The following is an 855-nucleotide window of genomic DNA, read 5'->3' as shown; positions in this document are numbered from 1 at the left end:
TGTGTGAGGTTGTGTGTCTGTGTTTCCTCTGCAGCTCTGAGCTCAAGTGTAAGATGAAGTTCGCTGTCTACCTGCCCCCCAAAGCCGACACCGACAAGTGTCCCGTCATGTACTGGCTCTCAGGTGAGTGCACAGTCTGCAGGTCTGCACTGGTTCTGTGTCTGTGGCTCCAATTGAGGGCCTAAATATATAGATTAATGTTTAGTAAATTATATAAAACTAAATCAATTATTTCCAGCTGCTCACTGTAGCTGTAATAGTAATAATAATGTGTGCAGTTAGTAAATGTTCCTAATCTCACTAGTCAGCAGAAATAATTTTAAGTAACACAAACTCAAAGTTACAGAAACATTCTTGATTAAATATTAAAGGTAGTTTGTTTTCAGTTTCAACATTTAAATGAACTAATTTGATTTTACAGTGTAGTTAAGATAATGATTGTATGTTATTTTGAACAATCTGTTTATTGGATTTTACATAATTATAAAACAAACAAACAAACAAACAATACATACAAACAAAACATACCACAGAACAGAAACCAACCCCCCCCCCCAAAGAAAAACAAAAAAGATGGGTTGATAGAGGAAGAGAGGAAAAGGATAAATAAATAAACAAGTAAATAAATTAATAAAAGAATAGATAAAATAAATAATAATAATACTAAAAATAAATAAATGAATAAACCAATAAATAGATAAATAAGATCAATAAAAAAGAACAAATATCTAAATTGGTAGATATATATATAAATCCGTAGTTTAAAAAACAAAAAAACAAAAACCCACACACAGGCTCAGCTCATTGCAGTACTTAGTTCACAGTGATCAGACATCTTGTGCTATTGACATAAGA

The 855-nt window shown here is 31.7% G+C and overlaps 1 protein-coding gene across 1 annotated transcript in view; it reads left to right on the top strand.

Annotated features, from left to right (window-relative positions):
• Positions 1-855, top strand: part of esd (esterase D/formylglutathione hydrolase) — a gene marked incomplete in the record, with an annotated part of 8,268 nt that overhangs the window by 1,415 nt on the left and 5,998 nt on the right. The window contains 1 exon segment of the mRNA XM_035677214.1: positions 35-123. Within this exon segment, the coding sequence (XP_035533107.1) occupies positions 35-123 (89 nt within the window).

This window comes from Morone saxatilis, unplaced genomic scaffold (genome assembly GCF_004916995.1).
Source record: "Morone saxatilis isolate NCDOM2014 unplaced genomic scaffold, NCSU_SB_2.0 Contig5, whole genome shotgun sequence".
NCBI lineage: Eukaryota > Metazoa > Chordata > Actinopteri > Moronidae > Morone > Morone saxatilis.
This window is presented reverse-complemented; position numbering and strand designations above follow the sequence as displayed.